At 41.7% G+C, this 21921-nt stretch overlaps 1 protein-coding gene across 1 annotated transcript in view; it reads right to left on the bottom strand.

Moving 5' to 3' along the window:
• Positions 1-21674, bottom strand: part of adgrv1 (adhesion G protein-coupled receptor V1) — a 103180-nt gene extending 81506 nt beyond the window's left edge. The window contains exons 1-17 of the mRNA XM_069699863.1: positions 21636-21674; positions 12443-12630; positions 11337-11486; positions 8574-8669; positions 7634-7738; positions 7342-7455; positions 6828-7058; positions 6330-6667; positions 5839-6109; positions 4296-4622; positions 3568-3744; positions 2988-3211; positions 2604-2636; positions 1691-1817; positions 1130-1315; positions 670-850; positions 64-227 (exon numbers count right to left, since the gene is read on the bottom strand). Of these exons, the coding sequence (XP_069555964.1) occupies positions 64-227; positions 670-850; positions 1130-1315; positions 1691-1817; positions 2604-2636; positions 2988-3211; positions 3568-3744; positions 4296-4622; positions 5839-6109; positions 6330-6667; positions 6828-7058; positions 7342-7455; positions 7634-7738; positions 8574-8669; positions 11337-11486; positions 12443-12628 (2910 nt within the window). The 5' untranslated portion in view covers positions 12629-12630; positions 21636-21674. The remainder of the gene's footprint in view (positions 1-63; positions 228-669; positions 851-1129; positions 1316-1690; positions 1818-2603; positions 2637-2987; positions 3212-3567; positions 3745-4295; positions 4623-5838; positions 6110-6329; positions 6668-6827; positions 7059-7341; positions 7456-7633; positions 7739-8573; positions 8670-11336; positions 11487-12442; positions 12631-21635) is intronic.
• Positions 21675-21921: the final 247 nt, after the last annotated feature.

Below are 21921 nucleotides of genomic sequence, written 5' to 3'. Positions count from 1 at the left end.
TGAAATTCAAACAAGGAAATGTAACTCAGTTGTTAATTGCATGCAATTTCTTTAACAATTTACCTCATCGGGTAAAGAGAAGAGAGTGAGGTTTTTCAGGTACTCCCCCTCCTTGAAGGTGATGTTTCCGTGCACGGGGCTGACATCTCCGGACAGAGCCGGCTCCAGGACCCACGAAACTGACACTTCTTCGAAGTGCCCCCTATTCCTCACCACTGGGTACACAGCTGAGGGAGAATAGAAATATACAGATGATCTATTATCGATATTAATTCTCTTGCGTATGCACTTTTCTTTTTTTCTTTGTCACAACTAAACTTCACATGATTTTAATTTGACAGCTCACATGTATGCCTGGTTGCTGAGAGCAAACATGGGTGATACATTTACTAAAGGCTTAAAGAAGCTTTTCACTTCTCCTAACTTGCAAAGAATCTTGTGCTGTAGAAGTTGACCAATGTACTAGTTTGTCTGCATTAACATGCTCTTCTGCATTAAACAAAACTACAGACAGCACTTTTCTTGTTTTCATTAACATAACAGTCAGCCTCCACATGCAGACCAGTGTTCTGTGATTCACTGCAATTAGGTCCATTTTAAGTGTCAATGAGATACCACTTGAAATGGAAAAGTATCACTATTATCTAGAGGAGTGCTCCTTCAAAGTACCCCGGTGCGTCTCGTTTCCTTTGCTCTCATTGATGGCCACCGTCAGTCCTGATTGGATGAACTCAATGACCCCAAAGGGGTCATCATTTTTCCGCACCGTGATGTTGACCTCCCTGTGGTTGCCTAGACGACTGGGTGGAGTGCTGTGGCTACTAAGTACCACGGAGAAAGTCTCGTCCAGCTGTATGCACACACACACACACACACACACACACACACACACACACACACACACACACACACACACACACACACACACACACACACACACACACACACACACACACACACACACACACACAAAACAGGTTTACAGCATGATGAGAGCTGCTAAAGTTAAACTCGAATAATATTGAAACTGGAAAACAATATGTATCATGTAACCACAAAATGTCAACATTAATTAAAAAAAAAAAATCTACGAAAAAATAAATATTATGACTATTAACCATGTTCTTACCTCAGGCACCCCATCAGGCCTTGCCACCAGTGCCACCACCACCTCTCTCTCCCCTGGTTTGAACTCCAGGATGCCCATTGCACCATAAAACTCTGTGCTGCCTGAAGGCATGACGGCATATCGTACCAGCTGTTTCAGCAGTTGTCCCTGGGCTCTGACCACATGCAGTTCCACAGCCTCACCCTCCTAGGTTTACAATGTACAGATGTCATGAGACCACAGAGACAGTAGAGAAGATAACAACGTGATATTTTTAACCCCTTACACACAAGGCTATTTATTGAAATTTCCATCTGGTAAGAAAATCACCAGATTCTGTCAGTAACAGCTGCATATCTGTGAGGTCAAAATGAGCAGCCTCAGGTCCTATACGGGAGACATTTGGGAGATTTTTGAAAAACAATAAGTCTCTGTGTCTCCATCAATAGGTCAGAGTGAGATCTAAAAAAAACTGATATTGAACCACAAACCTCCAGGGTTATTTGTAGCTGCATAAACACTACACAGACTAATCTAAATAAATAATTGTAGATTTTTGTTTGTTTGCAGTTTTAAACTTACATTGATAACCCATGGACCTCTGAAGAACTGGGAGAACTCGAAGACTCCCCCAGGGTCATCGTTCTCCATGATTATAATCTCTCTGGTGGTGAAGCCAGCTTTCAGGATCTGATTCTCAACATTACTCCTAAGACACACACAAGCACATACACATAGTTAAATCATAATGTAACTTTGACTGAAACATAGCTGAAGAAACAGTGTAAGATATTTTATTTTGCAAACACCATCTTTAATGTGGGATTGTAGAGCTGCTTTTAGTGTACCCATGTAAGACTGATACATGTCAGCGTCATGGCGCAGCAGATGACAACGCTGACATGGCAGTTTGTTGGACTGTTGCTTTAGTTGAGTGTTGCAATAATAACAACAATAGCTAAACAGCTCAACTTGAACTTCGTAATGCATTCCGTGGATTGTGTGATCATCCATTATTGACTCCATATGCTGATGTAATGCTGCTTCGACCACTTTTAATAACAATGTCAATCAACTGCATGCCTGCATCTTTATTGCAACACAGGGGAGTGCGTGTGTATATGTGTGTATGCTGAGAAAATTGGAGCCATGCAAGCATAACATAAAGGGCATCACAAAGACATGACAGAATGAAGCACTCCAAACAAACAGTCCCAGCCAAGGCGCTCCATACATACAAACACTTCCATCTTCAAAAGGCCTGGTTAAATTAGAGCAAAAACATATAAAGAAGATTCTCTATTTACTACCAACAATCACTCTCTTTTGGATTCCCTTTTTTCACACCATCGCAGAATCCCCCACCCTATCCCAGTCCCCCTCATCCCCACATTGACCAAAGACCCCAGAAATCCTGAAGTAGGCCCTTCGCTGAAAAACAAAGACCTGATTCACACCACACAAAAGGCCCAGGTTCACTCCACTCTCCACTTACCCAAAGTACACTATAAAGCGTGCAGTCTCCACCCTACAGGGGAGGAGTGGGAGGGAGAGAAAACTGCCGTTCTCATCAGAACATAGATTAACAGATGAGCCTCCCCCTCGACCCCAATGCCACCACCCCTGCGCCCCACGCACACATATCTCAAGAGAACCACAGGAGGGATGGGATGAGACCCACTCAGCCTTTCCTATGCCACTGGAATCACTTGTTGTTTAAGTTTGCTATCACACATTACATACAACCCTGAAGAGTTATTATATTGCACTTGTTATATAGAAAGTAAGGCCTGATAAGTCTTGATGATAAACAGCAGAATGAACACTTACATATAAGGTTGATTAACTCGTAACTTTTCTCTGAGTTTAAAGTTCGTACCTATCCAAAGTGAGCAGTAAGGTTTCGTTGACTTCTGGGATGTTGTCAGCCATGATAGTGAGATTGATGGAGGTGTCACTCTGCCCGGACAGGAAGACAACTGAGCCACTTAAAGGCCTCAGGTCGTAATCGGTTACATCATCACGATTGGCTCCAATTGGCTGAAGACTCCAGAATACTTCAGCCTGACCGTCTGTCCCATCACGCCGCAGAGGGAGGCTCACCTGCACCAAACATCATGAGAGGTGACCTCTTATATTTACACACGTACATAATACTTTCTGAACACACATTAGAGTTGGCCAGGACAGGGAGAATCTTCTGACTATAGTGGTTAAACAGTTGGTGATTAGAGATTCTTCTCAGTTGCAGTGGTAGAATCTTTTTTTTTTCTTTTACAGGGGTAATTATTTTGGCAAAACTTCTCAAACGATGAATGTCGACAGCATTATGTTAAAAATGATGGTATCTTGAAGGTTGTCAGGTAAGAAATTGATGAACTCTGCAAGTCAGTAGAGACAAGCATTACAGAATCGATACTGTTTGTATGCACTACGGCTGAAAACATCACATATCTTACCATGCTGGTGTTGCTGTCCTCTGGTTCATAAACCACCACTGTGGTGTTACTTGCAAATCCAATTTCCCCATTGGCAATGTCAGGTGTAACAGTCAAGGTCAGGTTCAGAGGTCCCCCAAACCTTGGGCTGTTTGAAGGAATTGAGGGATGGATATCCACTAGCTCCAATGTATTCAGCTGCAGGCAACAGAATAAATAACTCAATCAATAGAAGGCTCCAACAGGCTCGATGTTTTTGGAAACTTAAAAAAAACCAGCACATTACTATAATAATTGATTGCTCAAAGATGGTTATTTCTGTTCCCTCACTTTTTAAGATGTGTTGAATGTCCTTTCAGATTTCTATTCACTCCATTTATATTTGTGCATGTATGCATTAAAGCATTGAGGCTGAAAGTGTGTGACGTGGTTACACGTCTGAATGTGAAGAGGGCTTTTCTAGTACATTTTATTTTGCTCGCTATAACGGGTAAGTGATGTGCTTAGTTGGGGCAGTCGGACAAATCCCATAGAAACATGCCAGATTTAAGTGCCAATGTCAAACCATTCACACATCCAAATGAGGCACTTCAACTTTGGACAGCACTAATTTGGCGAGAGGTAAAAACACAAGCAGAAAGGACGCACTTTTAGATTTGGAAGCAAAAAGTTACTGTTGAATTACAAGTTGAAAAAATCTGAACATGAAAAATGGGTGAAAAAAATCCCCTTGTCTCCAGTCTTGTTACCTGTATTAAGAAATGAGCTCCATTCTGCAGAAAGGCATCATTCCTGATTGGTAGTATGACATGGACCATCTGCTCACGGGAAAACACCACATTAATGGACCTGCTAACATTCAGAACCTGGTCACGGGCCAGTGCTGGGTCTATTGGACCGGCGGGAATGTAGAGGGCGGTGAGGGTCATAGACACGTCTCCCAGCGTGCCACCATCTCGCAGAAAATGAAGCGACAGGAAGCGTCCCTCAGGTTGGCTCTGGATACTCTGCTCTTTGGCTGAGTTAAACCAAAAAAGCCCATAGACATCGTCACTGTCCTCGATGTAGAACACCATCTGGGGAAAATATGGGGAAAGACCAGATGATAAGTAGGAATAAAATGAACAAATCAGCATAAGAAAAGAGATGTACTTTTATGCTAGAAAGACAGAAAACACAAATTGCACTTCCATTCCTAGTTACATTGTCAAAATGGGAGCGCCTCTGGGCCATGTGCAGTGCGGAGACAGCCAACAGATCTTCAAGCTATGAGGGGGTAGTTGCATTGAAGGCCAGATTTACCATCAATTACATTGGAGGATGTTGTTGCTCATCCTGTGTTTATGTTACTAAGATTGTGTCTTGGTCATAAGAAGAAAAAGGGAGAGGTGAGGAGTAGAGAGAGGAAAGTAGTAAAACAGAGCTCTGATCTAACTTTAGAGAGGCATCCTCTTTAATTAACTCTGCCGAGACAGCTAGAGTACTTTCCATGAGCATTTAACTGTGCTGCATTCATTTCCCTGGAACCTACACTTGTCGGATGAATTGCCTAGCACATTCACAACAGCCAATTTACAACTCAGGGTCATGTGTATAACAGTTTTTTGTGTGAGATATATCATGTGGAACTTTAATGACAATTAACACCAATGAACTTACTGTTAAAGTGGTTTGTTTATTCTTTAAGGATTTTCTGCTGAGTCAACTTGTTCTGCACAGATGGCAAACAGACCCCATAGGCTCACAGCCCGAGTTGGGATTCTGGGGTGTGTGTCTATGTGACATCTTATGCCTTGAACATAAACAAGACTTAGATCTTCCCACTGCTTTCACACATAGCCAAGAGTGGCTTGGACAAAGATGGAAGCAATAAAAACCTGTCACCACTTCACCCACGCTGGAAACAAAAAAGAAACATAGACACGACACACAAGAGTGTGCCTGCTGTTTCCGCTTTGTTTTGATGAAGCCACATGAAGGGAACACACACGGAGCAAACTTACACACCAAGGGGTCGACTTCTGCAGTGTGTCAAGTTTGCCACTGTACCTTACACTAGGTTACACACAAACACACACACACACACACACACACACACACACACACACACACACACACACACACACACACACACACACACACACACACACACACACACACACACACACACACACACACACACACGTGCATAACACATGCAGCAAAATTGAGAGGATGTGTTCTTTAACAAGTGCAGCATTTGTTTTACTCCCATGAAAACCCAAAACAATAAAAGATCTCTTCTAAACTGACCTCCATGGGTTCGTCGACCTCTGCATTTCCAGGTCCGGTATTGGACAGCAGTTTAAGAATGAAGGCCTCCGCCTCTTCAGGTTGATCATCTGCCACAATGTTTACTGGAATCACAGCAGTCACCTGACCGGCAGCAAATTTTACTGTCCCCACCTCAGGGCTCAAATCATCGGACACCGGCGAGCGATCACTGGAGTTTCTACTGATGGACCAGTTGGCAAACACAGCACCAAAGCTGCCTCCATTTCTTACAATAATGATGCCATCAAATCTGGGGAAGTGATAATCGTGGATGTAATTTATATCTTTTATATCTTGTCATTTATATCTTTACACATTTGCATTTATGCTTACATTTGCAGACAGTATGTACAATACATAATAGCTGTTTAGGGAAGTTACAGTATTGAACAATAGAGATTAAAAAAAAAAAATCATTTTTGTCAACATATATATAATTGCAGACATCAAAATATTTGTAAGTTATCTACCTCTGTGTCAGATCTTCATTGATGCTGATTGGCTGAATGAGCGCGCTGCTGCTAATTGATAAGACACCGTAGGGCTTATCATTGGGCTCAATGGTCACCAGCACAGCGTTTGGTGATACCAGCACAGCATCTCCTCTGATGGTCTCCTCCAGCAGGACCAGATGGAAGGACTCTGCAATTTCTGGCACCACGTCGTCATTGATGTTGAACAGCAGGCTGGTTTTGTAGACAAACGGAGGGAATGTAACTCTTCTGACTGGCTGCCGGTCGAGGAAATCCACAGCTGGTGTGGCGCTGCCTGGTCCGTCACCACTCACCACCATGTATTCTATGGAGACCTAAAGACAGTAGCGTCCAGATGATTTATATAAATTTGTCTCATGGTTATTGTTTGTTCTGTATCAAATTCGTCAACTGTATGTATATATACAAGTTAAAGTGGTTGTTCCCTGCGCTTTGACAGTGAAAAGTCTAGGTAAACATATAACAGAAAGGAACCTCGGTGTCAACAGAGCCGACGAGTGGCCCATCCTCCGTCAATCGACCACGGGTCACATTGAGGGCAATGACCGCCGCAGACTCTGGTACTGCCAGGATAGAGTGGGAGAACCGCAGTGGGCTGTCGTTACGTCGGATTCTCAGCTGGACACTGCTGGCATTGGCCTTGAGGAGGGCTCCCCCCGACACACCCGTTAGCCTTACTGAAAACACTTCATCGTCCTCTGGGATCTGGACCACGGAGAAAGACGCGCACGTTCATATAAAGTACAGTTCAAAAGTTTGAATATGTAATTTGCAACAATATGAGTAAGAATATGCTGTTTTATTTAATTTAAAGTTGAAAAGATGCATATATGGCCTTTTTATAGAGCCACAGCATATTTTCCAAATAAATAATTTTAATTAAATTAAAAATTAAAAATTAAACTGGCAATGTTTAATACACTGATGGAGAGACCGATGGAACTAAACCTGGTGGGTTAAATGGTACAGGAAAGAACCAGTTAAATACCTGGTCATCTTTAATGAGGATATTGAAGTGAACTACAGCCTGTCCTACAGGGATGGTAATGTTCCCTCTGTCTGGACTGAGATCCTCATTTGCAGGGTTGGGACCTTCAGAGACCTGGAAGGACAGGAACAGGGGATATACTGTATGTATTTTGGCATGCCCATGTGCTGCATATAGATTTTTGTTTACTGTAAATATGCTACCCATTCACAAGGATAAACTTACAAAAGCATTTTAAACAACACTACAAGTACAGTGTCCAAGGTTGCTTTTATGAACATTGTCCTCTCACCTCAAAGTTCACACTCACAGTCCCATATGTTCCCTTTTCTCGAATTAGGGTGAAAGGCACATAATGGTTCCTTCCTCTGGGTTCATCAACGACAATCTCTTCAGTCTGAGATGAAGACAGACAACACGGATAAACAGAGCTCAAATTAGTTCACTTTAATCAGGTTTAACAGTTTCTTATGGACAATTAGAATTGACCAAGTTATGAAACAAAGAAAAACATTATATTTGAAAGAATGCAGTACCAATCCAAAACACAAAGTAAATTGGAGTCTAAATGGGTCCTAAACTGGCCATAAAAGTGAGCAAAATCTCTTTTAACTGAAAAAGCATGGACAGATCCTTATCAACTACAAAGAACTGACTTTCAACATAGCAACAATATACGATTGATTTAATTAGTCTCATTTGATTTTCAGTTATCGATACTGTTCCATAATTCCACTTGTATATCCAAAGAAATCAAGAAGAATGCAAACAAAACAATGATAATAAAGCAAAGAAATGAGAGTAATTCATTTAGTATATCAACACAACTTCTAAGGCCAGAATACCTTTATTGATACTAGGCAAGCCAAATCATGATGCAGCATACGAGACCATCTGGTACAACTCCCCTGGGAATGCCACCAACTCCCAGTGCTAAACCAACCACAATACTGGCATGACTGTCTCACTGCAGTATTGAGTCCAAAGTATCCGGACCCCTAACAATCTACTGCTACTTTCCAACATTATCACTCACTATAAAACCTGCAAATCTGGTGCAGCATGGCACAAACTGGGGAAACGACTAGAGCAGGATTGAGATTAATTATTTTGTGAATACATTATGAACAGGTCTAGTTGTGGCAGGTTTTTGGTCAGGGACAACTGATTTAACATCTTTTATTGAAGGTCAAGATTAGAGTGGAGATGTATGAGGATAATTTGTTTCTTACCGAGTTGAAGGCAATTATTCCAAAGGCGTTGTCATTGGACAGGATGGTGATGGTTGCCTTGTTTGGTGTTCCCAGTGTCACACCATTAGAGGACCTCTGGAATGTAGGGAGAATTGAAATGGTTTGACAAAACCAGGCCAAATATACAGTATTTACATTCACACTTCTTAACCTCCCCCCAACAGTTAATCCTGACACTTGTGCCCATGTGAAAAGCCACAACAACTGCCTTATCCTCTATCTTCACTTCATTCCTGTGCTCCCACTGAGCGACCATGGTGAGAGGGCACAAAGACAGGAAGTACCGGTTTCAGCCCGGTTGATTTGTCAGGTAAGCTCTCAGCAGGATACCTCTTCAGGACTTGTGCTGTGCTCTGTGATTCGGCACTAAGACCCAACAAACTTAAAATCTCAGCATGCTTAAAATCACAGTGATTTTACAATCACTGACTTTTTAACCTAACAAAAAAGAACCATACCCTATGATCTATGCAAGGAAGGGTTTTGTTTTTTTCCAGAGTACTACAGTATTAAGTGCAAAAAATGCCGACTTGTTATTTAGTGCAACTTTCCAGGGTTTCCATTATTGAGCTTACCAATGTTTTCACAAGCATTTCATGCACTAACGGGGCTGGAATCATCCATGGCTGAGCTCTGACTTCAAGTGCACAGGTTTCCATCAAAACTTCCAAAATCCCTTTGCAACATACAAACATCTGGACATTTAGCTAATTAGTGTACGCATAGGCATTCGGGAAAATGTTCAACTATTAGAGTTTTAACATATTATGATAAACAGAAACACAAGTTTCTCCCAAAAAGCCATTTTTCTCAGCCAAGCACAGCCAACTGAAAATCCTTAGGAAATCTACGGCATGTGTGCGTCTGTGCATGTTAAGGTGAGAGCAAGCAAAGGAGAAAATGTAAAACAAGAAAGTACTTAGGCCTCTTGCTTTCATCCCGCTATTCAAACAGGGCTTTTCCAAGCTGTTACAGGGCTTTTATTTCTGATGCTGAGCTCTTGTAGCAGGTCAGCTCCCAGACACAGAATCCGCACGCTTTCACAAAGCCAAGCCACTGAGCGAGCCAGGACGCTGGTCGCACCGATACGCACACACTCCACGACATAAAGATAGTCAAAGATACAGTGACACTAAGACACAACTTAGCTACTTAAAAAACTATTTTTGTTAAGCACATGTAGCACTAAATAAACCGGAATCAAATATGCTCTAATTCACTGTGTTTCTGTATTTTGTTGCTTCATAGTGCAGGTAGGCTGCACCTGCTATCATCTACAACAATTCCACACTATTTATGTAAAACATGTCTGTTTCTGTCATACTCAAATTCTAACCAAGTTGGTACAATATTTGCTATTGAAAGAGTTTACACATTTAACTGTCAGAAATGATAAATATACCTCTTATATCTTACTAGTGCTTGATCTATGACACCCTTTGTAGAGCACATTCATCCTCCAGACAGTCCTTCAGTAAGCTGATAGGCTAGCATTTGGCCAAAGCTTTGTCTCTTCTATAGTGTAAACAGAAGAGCTGAGTGGGCCTCATCTGGTCTTTGACTCTGGTAGCAGGCTAAATATGGGGTTGTGCTACTGGATTTTAACCAGATGTCACAAAAATGCAGCGTCAAGCTGAAAACAATTTAAAGAAAGTCACTCTAGCTGACAGCTGGTCAGAGTCGTTGCTGTTTTGTAGATGTACATAGTTGGCAATCAGAGAGTCACAATGACCTTTATCTTAGGTCTTTTCGTGAGGGATAAGATGGGCAGACAACGAGACCACCACCCCCGAGCTCATCAATCAAACTTGACAGCTAAAGGCTACATGAAACCATGGAGATAGTCTCTAGGTGTTAGGCATCCTGAGCTGTGATGGTAATTCCTTTGACAAGGATTAACAATATATACAAACTAAAAATCATTTTAAAACTTTAAAACATATATAGTTGTCCTTCAAAACACTATGCACAACCGTAAACACACAATAACATGAAAAATAGCAATTCCAAGACATATTTTTTTAATGTTACAGTAACACAGACTACAATAAAGTAGCACATTGTACTTGATGATATGGTGCTGGTCGTGTCACCAAAGATAAGTCTCAAATGCATGAAAAGATATTAATTTACTTGGTTGTGAATCCAGTCATTCATTGTAATAGACGAAGCTTTCATCTGACAATAGTATGTCAATTACAATGGTGAACCAACAACATATACCAGTGGTATGGACATCCCCAGTGAAATTGAAACAGTGAATGAGATAATCACTTTATTCTAATGTGAGGTGAAGCTGTTGCTGTCAGAGTTAGTTTCTTTTCACAAAAGAGTTTTTTGGTGGGGAACCTCAGAGACGCGCACAATATTTGGCCCCACCCAGGCAAGCCCTGGAAAAGTCCTGCACAGCACACACATCAAAGACCCTGCAGCTCAGAGCCACCCAGGGTTTACTGCGTGACGCCCCACTCCCCATTGCTTCATAGCTGGGGTTAGGGTTTAAGACGGTCAGGGGTAGAATAAGAATAGTAAGACTTTGTGGGAAGAAACTTGGAGCTCCAGGGAGGAAAGAGAAGGAAGTGAAGGAGGAAAAACATTTGGCACATAAATGCAACATATACAAAACTGAATAGACAAAGATGGAATGCATGCGTGCGCGCACGCGCGCACACACACACACACACACACACACACACACACACACACACACACACACACACACACACACACACAGGTATTTACCTGTAGAGTAAGGTTGAAGGTAAATGTCTCATCGGCTTCAGGCAAGTCGTCCTCTTGTACAGCAATGAAGACAGTCTTAGTGGACTCAGAGGACAGCAGGACAGCTACAGCATTAATGCCTACAAAGTCCCCTGTGTCGAGTCCCTCGAGCTGAGTTGAACAAGACAACACCATAGAGTTAAAACCTTGCTTCTTTGTTTGTTTTACGTTTAGATGTTTGCATTTATTTGAAAGTGTGAAATCGTGCAGAACAATTAAAGGCACAAGAGAGATGGAAACAAAGTGAAATAATGCATCAAAGATGGGTTTGAACCCGGGTGGATGCTGGTCCATTTTTGCTTGAACAACTATGCCAATAGGAAGCCCCAGGCTTGATGTTTTTGCATGTTTCAGCCTTTTCTTCCAGGTATCATTTTCCTTTTGCTTTACTTCCTTTCTACTTGTAAATGCTTGGTCTTCAGTGGGTTTCAGTGTTTTTCTATCAATGGCCATCAGTTCCAGGAAGGAAATCTGATATTACACAGTCTTTGATTACCGATAAAAAACTGCCTCGGTAAAAATAGTTTATGAAACAAGAAATATGGTAAAGATATCAAGAAACACAAGAAACTGCCCAACCACCTCCAATGCATGGCCAGTTCGTCTTTCCAGACATCAACTGTGAGCAGCTGACGCTGGTCCCCACGTGGAGGACACAAAGCCAAAATACATTCATTTCCAATGCAGATTGTGCAAACACATTGGGTCTTTTTTGTCATCAAATGCCATAGAAAGAAAGGTTGATGATTCTCTCCTTCACTGATTGTAAAGGTAATAGCTCAGAACAAGGAGGACATATCAAAGCTATTTTATTTGTATATAGACAGAATAGATGAATGATATGATGGGTTGAAAGGTTTCTTGTACTTAAGTTTTGACTAATATTCAACTACTACTGTGAACTAAGAATCTTCACTTCTTGCTAAAGACACTTTGGAACTGAACTTAACAGAATTAAGTAAATAAATCCATTCTTTTGTATGAAAATTCAAACAAATTTACAATAAATCTACGATAAGTATAGATGCATAAAGCGGCATCACTGGCAAGCTTGTCCCATGTCTTACCAGGATCAAAGCCGTCACATTGACCGGGGGTCCCACTCTCTCTACGATCAGCCGGACCAGAGAGTTGTTGCTCTCTTTGACAACGAAGTTAGTCTGCCCCTGGAACCGTAGCGTGGTCAACTCTGACGTGGTGCCAGGGATGGACAGAGCCAGTATCAACCCAGCTAGCAGGAGGACAGGGAGCATTCCTACAAAAAGAGGAAGCATACAGAGGAAATATTTAAAAACATGCAGGAAAGATGGACACAGTGTGTATACTGAAAGAAAGCAGAGGCCAAGATGAATATATCCTGGGAAGGTGTACAAATGAAATTAGCTATATCATTTTAGCTCATTTTGTCTATACATAAAAAGGCTACATCTCGCATTCAGTACTTTAGAGGTAACTCAGATGAAAAAATGTACGGGAACACCTACTCATCGCCACTAAGAAACACAATACACATAGGAAAATAATAACAATATAATTAATTCACAGGACCCATAAAAATCACATAAGATCTAAATCTTGATTTATAGACATTTGTGATATGATAGCAAGAATATCAAGGTAGAATGTATTAAGTGGTCAGATGTTCAGGCTTTGTGGCTTTTAAAATGTGCAGCCAGGCTGGCTGGCAGACTTTCTGGTCACTGTGGTCTAAATGATTCATAACATTATTCTATCATTTCAATGGCTGTTGTCCTCATGTTGTCATAACTGTTAAAGCATTTGTTGTTGAGTTTACTCTTCTTTACCACATGGATGTCATGTCATGCCATCCCGTGCAATTCTGCACCAACACTGTTCTCTCTCTCTCTCTCTCTATCTAATGATGTTTCCTACTCTCCTGCTTTGTCTAATAATCTTCACTTGTCTCCTTTACACCCCTCTGCTTTTCATTTCTCTTCTCTTGTCACTTCTCCTCATCTTTTATCTCCTTTCCCTCTCCTCTCATCTCCTCCTTCTTAGCACTCTCACTCAGAATAATCCTAAAGCTGGATGGAGCCGCTGAGACAGTTGTCATGGTTAACACAACAAAACAACACAGCATGACAAGTGGGGTGGAGCCAGTTTAAAGCTAAATTGTGGCCACTCTGTCCCCCCCCCCTGCTGCCTTTTACACATCCCATTCATAATCTGCGCCACGCATCTGAGCCAATATATGAACATGTAAGATCTTTAAAAAAAATATTTGCTCTTAATTACAAGGTTGAAAAAGAACATCAGCAACTATGGTGGATGAAGTAATGCTGTTTGGGTTTTTTTCTAACACAAAAATCATTTGGGAAAGTTGGACATTGAAAATATCTTGTTTTTCATATGTTCCATTACTGTTACATCAATCTAAGTTATTCTCAGTATTGTCGGGTGTTTAAATAGCAACCATTCATCAATCAATTTGTCAGATTGGAGAGGAGAATAAAACATTGCATCAACTGTGTGTGTGTGTGTGTGTGTGTGTGTGTGTGTGTGTGTGTGTGTGTGTGTGTGTGTGTGTGTGTGTGTGTGTGTGTGTGTGTGTGTGTGTGTGTGTGTGTGTGTGTGTGTGTGTGTGTGTGCATATGCCAGCAGTGGAGAGATTGCTGTGAAATCCTTAAAAAAAGGATTTACAGCTGGTGGGTAGCAGGGCTGGACAGTGGGGAACAGAGGGTGAGACTAGGGGGAACAGAGGTGAGTGTGTTGCTGGACAAAGGGGGGCCGGGATGGAATAAATCCTGTTATTTGCCCTGATCTCTCTCCTGGGGTTGGGAACTTTACGTATTGCTGACTGGAAGCTCGATTGAAACAGTATAAACCATCTTTCTTGCATCACACTCTCATAGAAAATAGTGCACGTGAAGGTGTGTGCAATTTCAAGGCATGTGGACACCTGCCAGTGTATGTACATTTGCCTGCCAACTGGCTTAGATCAGAGAGGTTAGGGAACAAGATGTCAAATTTTAGTCATAGAAATACCTAACTTCCCACAGGTTGTAAACTTTGATGAAAAAACATCACAATTTTAGTCTATAAAATTGAATATTTTTATTTAATCTCAGTCTTCCTGTTTCATGACTACTTTCAATTCTCAAAACAAAAGGTCTGACTTCCCACAGGCTGCCTTCAGTAGACATTTGTGCCTCAAAACCTCACTTCCACCCTTCCAAATAATTGCCAAACATCACTAAGACCATCTTAGAACATCCAACCCTCCAACCTCCTCACAACCCTATGCCAAAACAGAGAGGGGTTCCTTTTTGCATCCACTGACCCCGATGCTGCACTTCTCTCAAAGGGCCTGATACAAAGCAGATGCTGTGTGGATGGCACAGGTCTGTTTTATAAGCGGCGGGGCAGTTTTTGTGCTGGCATCATCTGTTGTGCCAACCCTGACCCCAGGGCTTACAGAGGCCCCAAGGATCTGTCTGTCACCGCTAAAGGCGGCATGGAGTGCCTGGCGCAAACCTCTGACATTGATAAGACGGGGAGTCAGAGTTCATGTAGAGAGGTGCATGGAGACACAGTCGTACGTATGTACGTGCGCACGCACGCACACGCACACACACACACACACACACACATACACATGCATTCATGGATGCGTTTGCCAGAGCGACCACAGTCAGCATATGCATCCAAAAGTCTCAAAGCTCAGATAGACAGCTGGATGACAGTCCAGGACACTGGAGAGAAAACACATTGTCCATCACAAATATCCTGGGCCAAAGGACCAAAAAATGATAGCTGTGCTGAGGGCCTGGCGCTCAAACAAGCCACATAAAAAAAAAAAAAAAAAAAAAAAACACAACTGAGACTTTACATTCTGAACATCCAAAATTGCTTTTATTGACTTATTTTGTGACTCCGACCTCCGACAGGCAGCTGACTTTTCCTTCCTATCGCATTACTTTATTTTACTGGAACACAAAGCATCCAATAAAGATCTATTATATATTATATTAACAATACAGTATGTAGTATTGGCTGAATATGTGAAACATATCACTGTCTTCATCAAAAACAAAACAAACAATGATGGATTGTCAAATGTACTTTTAATACGTCATCAAGCTCAAATGGTATATTACCAACCTTTGGGCTGAAACAATACTGAATCATTCTTTACAAACTCCTAAAGCAGTTGTTTAAATTGGACACTTCCAGCTGACTTCTTTCTTCTTTTCAATATTCAGTCATTTAGAATTATGGTCCTCTTGCACAAGCTTTGGGTTTCTTAGGGCTGGTCATTGAGCTATAACGATGCTCGGCACTCACCATCTAAACTGGTAAATGATAGCACACAAACACGTGAAAATATACACTCAAAAACACAAACTGTTTGTAGAGTATCCCCTCAGTATCCAATGTAATCACTCACTTCTCTTCATTTCTGATAACTTTGTGACACATTTTATCAACATCTTATCTTGAGGGACAAACTATATTTCCTTAATCTCTGATGCACAGCTCATCACCCAACAGCCTTCTGGGAAAGCTCAAAGCATCACGACAAGTCACAGTGATAAGATCAGCGATGGTCTGTGCTGGTTTGAACCCGTCACCTGTCAGTCCTTCTTTAAGCAGCACACCAGTGTTAAGAGCTTGGTTCACCAAAAACTGTTACATTAGATCCCTTGCAAACACATCCCACGCACAGTCACACATTCACTGATCTAGTGAATATTCCTGACAGAGGTGCAGAGGAGGTGTATGGTTGCAGGGCTGCTCTTGGGGTCAGTGCTTGCCGCTGATACCTCTAGGGTTTCTCCTGACAGTGGCCTCTGTGTCGTAATCTTTCGCATCAATTATTCACTGTCAGCATGAGACTTCACAGTCCGACGATGGTAGTAAGCATGACACTGCAAGGTCCCCTTTACAGAACGTGCTATGTGCCGGCTGCAGTTAGTCAGGTGATTGGGTCATTTGCATAAGTATAAGTTATTACAATGGTGAGCGCATGCTGTAATGTCTGACAGTGTCTTATATGAAATATTCTATGTCTCAATTCTTTGTCTTATTAATACAGCATCTTACATCCCTTTTGGACACTGGGAGCTTCTCAGTGCAAAATACATCTCTAACCATAATCAAGGACTTTATTTTTGCCCTTGTTATTTTAGTAAGAATACTCTGTATTGCAACCTTTAAAAGTAGAAAGCAATACCCTTACTTCCTCTTTGGTTGAGGGTGTGTGGGATAACAGTCTGTAGCGTTTTAATCAAGGGCTTTCCCATGCGGCATCCCTGCCCTGAGGCTTCCCTGGTCCTGAGACGCCCATGGTGAAGAGTATGTGGTACTATCTGGCAGTTAGTCAAATGCACACACACACACACACACACACACACACACACACACACACACACACACACACACACACACACACACACACACACACACACACACACACACACACACACACACACACACACACACAATATAGAGAGCTCTCCAATTGTCTGACTATGGGAGGCCTGCAGTGGGCTGTCATTCATCAATCTTACAGCTCTGGTCGGTGATCTGGAGTCAGTCTGGCCACAAAAAGAAACTGCTCTGTCATTAACATCAACTAATATAACAGTGTTCCGGGAACCATTGTGGGTCTCCTCAGTCCAAATTCACACTAAAAACTGCTGCACAAACAGACAGATATAACAAATACTGACAGAGATAAAGTAAAGAGCAACACACAGACACAGACACAGACACACACACACACACAGGCAGATGGTGTGGTAGGCAGAAAGGCATATACAAAGAAATAATAGTAAAGTAAACCCTTCATGCATTTAGTCTGTATTTAATGTACGGAGTGACTAGTCAAGCCAATCCTTTAGAGTTGTAAACATTGGAAAATGAGAGTTGGAGGTCATGAAAAATGCATAATTTGATATTACTCAAGATAGGTGGCAAAAAAGTAATGTAGAAGCTGTTGATGCTGCACCTAAAACACAAAATTATATAAAGTAAATACAATATAAAACCTTTCAATAATGCAACTGATTCATTTAATGCCTATAAACAAAATATTTTTCTTTTCATAAAAAGGCTGCTGTATTAATTCAGTTCAGTTCAGTATTTTTAAGTCTCATGTTATGCATTTGGCCCAAAACCATGGAGCCTCCTCTGCTGTTTATTGGATTTGTTTCTGTTTGAGCTGTACTACACACTAAGCGATGCCACCGGCCCAATGTGTTTCGAGCCCTACCTCAGAAACCACCCACCGTCCGTTCTCAGCCCGGCGTGGCCACGGCTGCCATTCCCAGTCAACTCACAAGCCCATAATTGCATTTCACAAGTAGTTCCTGCCTCTGGTATTTTTAGATCAGTGAATGTTCTCGCCATACAGAGAAGTTGGGGAGAAGAAATTAAGAAACTTAATAAGCGAGTACAGCTAAAACATACATCATTAAATCTGACAAAACGCTGCATTACTCAGAGGGCTTATTTTGGAGAGTTATGCCCCGAAAAACAGAATTCTATTTACTTTGAGGGGAAAAACAGGAACCTTAGTTCAACAAAAAGGGGGAGAAAGATTTTTGTGAAATGAGAACAGCAACGTCCTGATTTGCAACCAAATTATGCCATTCAACATAAGGGGAGCTAGAACACAGCTGAATGAATACCTCTAAAGAACAAAAATGCATGAGGTCAGCCCTCCAGCTATTGTCAGACGATACTTTTCAAACGAGGCATTTCTCCTTCAGGGGCAAGAGACTGCCAATCAAGTGTGCATTTTACTGTGAAAAAAGAAAGAGAGAGGGAGAGTTTTCCTGAGGTATTGTCCACACGGCCGTGGTCGGCTGCTCTCAAGTTGAGCCAACGGCATCTCGCATCCCCAACTCAAAACAAGAGTTTTTTTTCTTCTTCTTAGGAAACACTGGGAAAGAAGGGATATAGAAAAAGAAAAGTGGTTCCATTTGAGTAGGAACCAGTGCGTGAGCAATGTAGAGTGTTTTCTAGTTTGAGCATTGCCTGACTGATTAGCCTGTATGACACACAGTGATGGTGGCAGACAGAAAAACACTTTCAGGGGATTAATCAAGGTTGTGCTCTACATAGCCTCACAGACCAAAGGACCAAATTAAAAAGGGTATTACTTCATTGCATGTAACTGGTTGGACCTAGATGAAATGCTAATTGCATTTCAAAAGAGTTCACAAAATGGAGAGGCAACCCAGGATGGGAGTGTATTTTCATTGGAGAAGAAGCGGGACTTTACGATTCACTGACTAGCACACAATTTTAAGGAGCAGGCTTTTGTTTGCTCATGCTCCTTTTTGTGTTTTGTGTGCACTTCTAACATTGCCACTGTTCTCTATCCTTTTTTTTCTTCTTCCACTTTTTGGCATGCTGGCTTCCTCTCCAGCAGAATCCAAATCATCCTATTCAGACTCCCTTCTTTTCTCTCAGCTCTACTCTATCACTTCTAAACAAGGACAAGCACTGCACACACATCCTCGGTACAGTAGGTGTGGGAAGGCCCTCTTTCAGACTTTAGCGGCACTGGAAAACTAAGGGCCAGATGGCAGGATGGAGGAGGAAGCAAATTCCTGAAGTGTAGTCAGCAGACCTTGAGTATGAGAGAAAAATCACACACTGTTTAAAAAAAAAATGGTACACAATTTATTGAATCACTGATTCAGGATCACTCATTCACTCAACTGTCTGTTATGTAATAGTGACTATGAGAGGGTACACAAGATATGTGCGTGTGAGTCCTGTCATACACTTTGCATTAACACACCACTCAAATTCAATCACAGATTTTTTTTTTTCCACTGGTTTTGGGATTTATTGCCAAGTGATCACAATCTCTTGAAATGTTTTACTCTCCAAGCAATTGTCTGTAATGACAGGCACCGAGTGAAAGTAGATGAATACATCTTTTTACAACCATAAACACAACCCGCCACATCTAAGCCGTGCTCGAATCAACCACCCAAACCTACTTGCGGAATTCCTCTGCCATGACCAACGGCAGTACAATGAGGGAAGTGAGAGATAAACAGAGCAAGACAAGCAAAGAAAGAAAGAGAGGCCGTGGGAGGGGAGGGGATGGGGAGGGGTGGTGGAGTTTGTGCGCAGATGAAATAAGACAAGATGGGTCTTATAGACAGGGATGGTGGACAAATAAAATAAGGTTGAAGGGTTATGAAGAAAATAAATATTTACGGAAGATTGATGACATACATAAGCAAGTTTGTTTCTCAATAGACACACTTCTTTTTCTGAAACTCACTCTGTCTCTCTGACACGCACATACACACATGTAAAGACCCTATAGTGAAAGGAAGTGGTGGTACAGAGAGGAGACAATATAAGGATAGATGGCCACAATGTCCTACTAGCAGAACACAAGTGTGACCCACTCAACCTGACCTGTCTAAATTAGGACAGGAAGCAGGGGGCAGCGATGTGTTCCACGTGGGTCCACGTGGGGTAAAACTCATTGGGATTTATGACCACAGAGAGGGACCCATGTGGAGGTCCATTCATCTAAAGAATGGGATCAATGAAGAACAACCAAGGGTGTGTTCATTTATCAAATTAGGTTGTGGAGCTTAGGGATAACATGTCATGCAATGATCAGTAAAAAAAAAGAAAAGAATAGATGCTTTCAACACTCCTTGAAACTTAATTAAATTTGTTCTGAGTCTAGCCAAGCTAATGTGAACCAGAGCACACAGCCTTCCTGAATGTTCTTTGGGTTTTCTCTGTTTTGATATCTGAGCAAAGATTGTTGCTCTGTGTGTTTCCTGCACTGATTTTCCATGCAGTTTTCAAGTTGAAATGAAACACAGCTGCTTTACTTTACCTGGATTAAAATGCCATTACCAGAGACTATAAAGTACAAAGAGGACAACGGAAATATCTGAAATTAAATAATTGTTTTCCTATTTGTGATGTAGTGTTTTTATTCACAATTCTTTAATGTTGTTGGACCTGCCACAGGAAATAATCAGGCATTGTTCTCAGACCAGCAGGTAGAAAAGGCTGTAAGGACAAAGGCTGTAAGCCTTTTCTGTCATCAAAGAGGTCAGAGTTCACGTTTAATACTTGAATGGAGATGCCCGGCAGATGCATGAGGGTTCCATGTTGCCTCTCTTAAAAACAACGTATAACAATAAGCGTGTGTGTATGTGTACATGCACGCGTATAGTCCAATGTATGAACGTGTGTTTATGAGAGTTGACAGCAAGGTCACGGCTGAGGGTTCAGTGCAACGGCCGTACTACACTCGTCTCACAGGGAACAATATGTGGTTGGTCAGACCCACTAAGCAGACCTCAGGATTGTTGGCCATCGGTGGCGGCCCACCCCTTTCCTGTCCCTCTGCTCCAAGGACAACAACTACTAAAACATGATACTGTCTCCTGTGCGTAAGCATGGTCTGTCAAATGATTTTTTATTTTTATTTTTTTAAACAAAGTAGCCTATTAAAATCCCAGAGAATGTTATAACAGACTTATTTATGACTTAAATGTGTCCAGTCATTAAATCTGACATCAACATCATCAGGGTTTATACACATTGTAACATTAAACCTGATGAAGGCAGCTTAGATAAACAATAGGAGTATGGCATGGCATGAGTAGCCTTTGTCTTAATTAGACCACATTAGATCTCGTCTTATTTTCAACTCAGAAACAAAACTATTATGTATTACTTTTCTTGTCGGCCAAATATCACATCATCGAGAAGCAATACACAGGAAGGACAAGAAACACAGATGAACATGGCTTCATCGCAACTTTTGTTTTCTAATGATCACCTATAAATCTCAGAAAATGTTTCTTATAGCCTACTTGAAATCCAATCTGCTCGCTATGCACAATACAGAAAACAGTTTGGACTACAAAGTGCACTTTGATAGCAGAGACCTCCATCGAGGCCTCAGCAGATCGCCTCCAATAGCAGCGAAAATACTATATCCATGACGAGGAGCCAGACGATGAGCTAAATATCAGACACTGAGCAGCAGAGAGAAAAAAAGGGGGGGGGGGGGGGTAAGCAGAGGAAGAGACAAAAGCCGTCGCTAACCGCTAAGCTAGCGGAGATGAGGAGCTCGGAGATCCAAAATTTGCAAGGAATTTAACAACACGGGAGTTTCCGTGGATAAAGAGTTGAGATTCAAAATGAACCGCTGCATAGTAAGATTTAGTGTTGGTTCGTTACGAAGGTAAGTTTGGCACAGCACAGTAACAAGAGGAAGTGACACCTTCAGCTTACCGCGACGTCAGACCCACACTCAGGATCCAGGATCAAGATCAACATCTTCTAATGCCCAAATTTGCAATGTTATAATGAAAGGGACTTTTTTTTTTTTTTTGATCCGCACATGAATCTGCTCCAAAATCTAAAGGGTCGGCCACGTGCTACACCCTTCCAGCAAGTTTCATGAAAATGAGGCTGATGGCTTTTTCATACAGGCAGCCTGCTGACAAAGAAACACACCAAACAAAAATGACCTCCTTGGCATAGAAAACAGCTTAAATCCTAATTAAAAGAACCAACA

This window comes from Brachyistius frenatus, unplaced genomic scaffold (assembly GCF_029030835.1).
Source record: "Brachyistius frenatus isolate BFR_SWC_R1_liver_20210118 unplaced genomic scaffold, ASM2903083v1 Contig_31, whole genome shotgun sequence".
In the NCBI taxonomy this organism is placed as follows: domain Eukaryota; kingdom Metazoa; phylum Chordata; class Actinopteri; family Embiotocidae; genus Brachyistius; species Brachyistius frenatus.
This window is presented reverse-complemented; position numbering and strand designations above follow the sequence as displayed.